Consider the following 3,169-nt stretch of genomic DNA (forward strand, 5'->3'; position numbering starts at 1 on the left):
TTTTAACGAAGGTGAGTCGACCTCGAGAAGGAAAAACGCCAATTTGTTGACGTCCCCGGGACTCGAACTTCGTCACTTTCGTGTTCGTAAGGTAGTGTCTATACCACTAACACACCTCCTCATTTCCTGTTTCTGAACTGGGTAAATCTGATTTAAGTCATTGGAAAACTTAGAAAAGCTAACCTGACACTGAACGTAATAAAATGTCACTTGGTATAGAAGAAGAAAGTGACTGACCTTCCTTAGCCACGTGATGTCTAATGAAGGGGCGAGCACTGACCCTGAGAAACTGCAGGCAGTGATGAGTTCGCCAGTCCCTCGTAAGTAATTTATTTATTTATTGAAATAAACAGGCCTGAAGAGTTTCCAAGACTCTTCACATACTATCGCATATTTGTAAAAGGGCATGCCCACTTAGTTGCGAGGCCAGGAACGAGTTATTGGCTACTTCAGCAAAGTCCTTTCCAAATATAAGAAGAACTGCTGCGTTACATGGGGAGAAATACTGCCGATTCCTGATAAGGAGTGACCATGCTTCGCTGAAGTGGATTCTTCAGTTCACGAATCACGAAGGTCAAGTGGCTCGGTGGCTGGAGCAGCCCCAAGAGTATTATTTTCAGATCGAACATCGTAAAAAATGGCTACACAGCAACGCCGACGCGTTTTTAAGAGGACCTTGTCATTGAAAAAAAAGCCGAAACTAGGGAGCAGTCAACAACCATCGACTGCGGAAGAACTGTTTTAGAAAACAAGTGGCCGCTGGGATGCTGATGAATTGCGGAAAGATGAACTACCTGATGAGGAAATCGCAAGGGTTGTTCAGGATGGGGCAAGATTGCAGTCAGGAATCCGGTAACCAAAACCTACACAATTCCGTGACAAATTCTGTTATAATCATTTTGTGAGAAGGTAAGTAAACAACATTTTTTTGTTCTGAAAGCAATAATATATCAAGCATAAAGTTCAGCGTCATAGTTAGCAATGGACATTTAATTGTGAATATACCTACCACGTAACTCTTACAGACGTTTAATTTTTAATTTTATTCAGAATTTGAAATAAATTGACAGGTTCGTGTGACGAGTGTATTGAGGTTCGTTCCCGATAAACACTTCAAATTTGACGCTGAATTTATTTCAGTTCTTTTTTTGATTCAACGCGAAATTGGATTACATCTTCAGCCATCCTGTGCCACTTATTCCTAATCTTTCATATTACTATGTATCCAATCCAAATAATAGCTAACATTGGTGTGCACTATCGGCCGTTGTCGATCAGCAACATCCACAGCCAAAGAAACTATTCCTTCAGCATACCACTGATTGTTATGAAAAGTGACGACTGGTGCCCCATGGTCGACGAATGTATTGACGAATGCCAGCGGCGTCTCATCCTTGTCAATGGAGCAGAAGTTGAGTTCATTTAACGTTATTGTGTGCCCAAGACGTTTATACCATTCTTTGCACGTGTCGAGGGATTTTAGGATTATTGTTGTATTTCTCTTGAATTTCTCCCTTTCGGTTTTTGGGTCAAAGTGAATTATAAATCCGGAGGTGTACATTGAATTAACTGCGGTCCAATTGGATGTAGCGTTTGGTAGGCAAATGGGTTGGATGTACTCTGAAAGAAAATTCTCTGTGAGACCAATCTACAATAAAAGGCGTACGGTTTTACCGGATCAAAAAATATCAGACAATGCACAGCGGAATGTGCGTTAGTTAAAAAGGAGTACATACATTCGTGGGGCTTGAATTGAAGTTTTTAGAAATGAATAAAGTTATAGTGTGATTTGTGACTTCCATATCCAGCTTTGTTTCGTGTCAAGAAACTGGAGCCAAAAAATCTTTTTCTCTACCAATGTACAAACTCAGTAGAATGTATGAATCATTTGATCTTCATCAATAATTGTGGCAAAACAAAGCGACTAAATGAGTTAGGAAAAAGTTTAAAATTCGACCCCTATGTTTCTCACCTGTGAACACGACACTCTCATTTAAGCGAATCAACCCCACATTGTTGAAGGTTCCGTTAAACAGTGGATGAGGAATCGCCTCTTCGATTGATAATGATTTCACCTGTAAGCATTCTTCAGACGCGCTGTTTGTTTGATTACAAGAATTGTTCTTAAGGTTTAAATCCCCCAGCAGAATACTACGAATGGTGTATAGGAAATAAGTGGGTCATATGAAGACTTACGTAAATAGATTTAGGCTTTCCTTCTGCGATATGCAACTTGCCGAGGTTAACACATAACGTTCATTCAAAAGAGCACCGCTACACAGCGACCACCCATAAGCCACAAAACCGACCATCCACGGGAACTCGTAGATAGGATCCTGACTTCCGCAGGTCTTCGTATTCTTGTAAAAAGGTTTGCTTTCCTTCTCCAGATTAGCGATGGCCATTTGATCACAGCAGACTCGAACTTCTTCGTCAACTCCGCAAATTAATCTTTCAACACTGCTAAGGGTATAATTCGTTATCGGATTTGTGACGTATCTTTGAAGAGGAGGGCATAACGACAACGTTACGCAGTTCCTTTGGTCTGGATGAAAAGTCTCAAAAATTATTGTCAATGTATTATAATGTAACTTACCGCAAGCTAATGCGTTAGTAATCAGTAGGATGAAACTAATCCAGTCGGAGTTCATTGTAGGAATGGGCTGGCTCATTTTGAAACTTGTTCTTTACGCACTGTCTGAACCGGTTACTTGGATGAGGTTTTGTTGAGAACTTAATGCGTGATTTATTTAAATGTTTATTTACATTTACAGAAACTAATACTAGTTGGAACTTGGAAGTACTGGAAGTAGGTACTGTGGTTGTTGAAGTTACAAAAAGTAAAACCAATAAATACGCCAGTAAATGAATGTGGAATACGGCGATACTGTGTAATTTTCCTCGTCTCCACTGAACCGCATGAAAATTTGAATTTAGGTACTTACCCTCCACTTCAAAGTTGAACTTGAGCCAAGGGTTGCTTTTTATTTTTTAGGGGAAAAAACTACCCCTATTACAAAAATTGTATAATTGTAAATTAAAGCGGGTAATTGATTCAAATCATCTTTTAAAGGAGTGAATAAATATCAATTAACATTAAACAACATAACTTAAGATTTTATCACAGTTTAACCCCTAAATCTTACCTTTAAAATAGTTATAATTAAAA

The 3,169-nt window shown here is 39.1% G+C and overlaps 1 protein-coding gene across 1 annotated transcript; it reads right to left on the reverse strand.

Annotated features, from left to right (window-relative positions):
• Positions 1-939: 939 nt before the first annotated feature.
• Positions 940-2,734, reverse strand: LOC116172163 (phenoloxidase-activating enzyme-like). Its single transcript, XM_031489312.1, has 4 exons — positions 2,597-2,734; positions 2,197-2,545; positions 1,973-2,151; positions 940-1,620 (listed from the first exon to the last, which is right to left on the reverse strand). The coding sequence occupies exons 1-4, from the start codon at positions 2,670-2,672 to the stop codon at positions 1,202-1,204; spliced, it is 1,023 nt and encodes a 340-aa protein (XP_031345172.1). The 5' UTR covers positions 2,673-2,734; the 3' UTR covers positions 940-1,201.
• Positions 2,735-3,169: the final 435 nt, after the last annotated feature.

This window comes from Photinus pyralis, unplaced genomic scaffold (genome assembly GCF_008802855.1).
Source record: "Photinus pyralis isolate 1611_PpyrPB1 unplaced genomic scaffold, Ppyr1.3 Ppyr1.4_LG5, whole genome shotgun sequence".
NCBI classification, from domain to species: Eukaryota; Metazoa; Arthropoda; class Insecta; order Coleoptera; family Lampyridae; genus Photinus; species Photinus pyralis.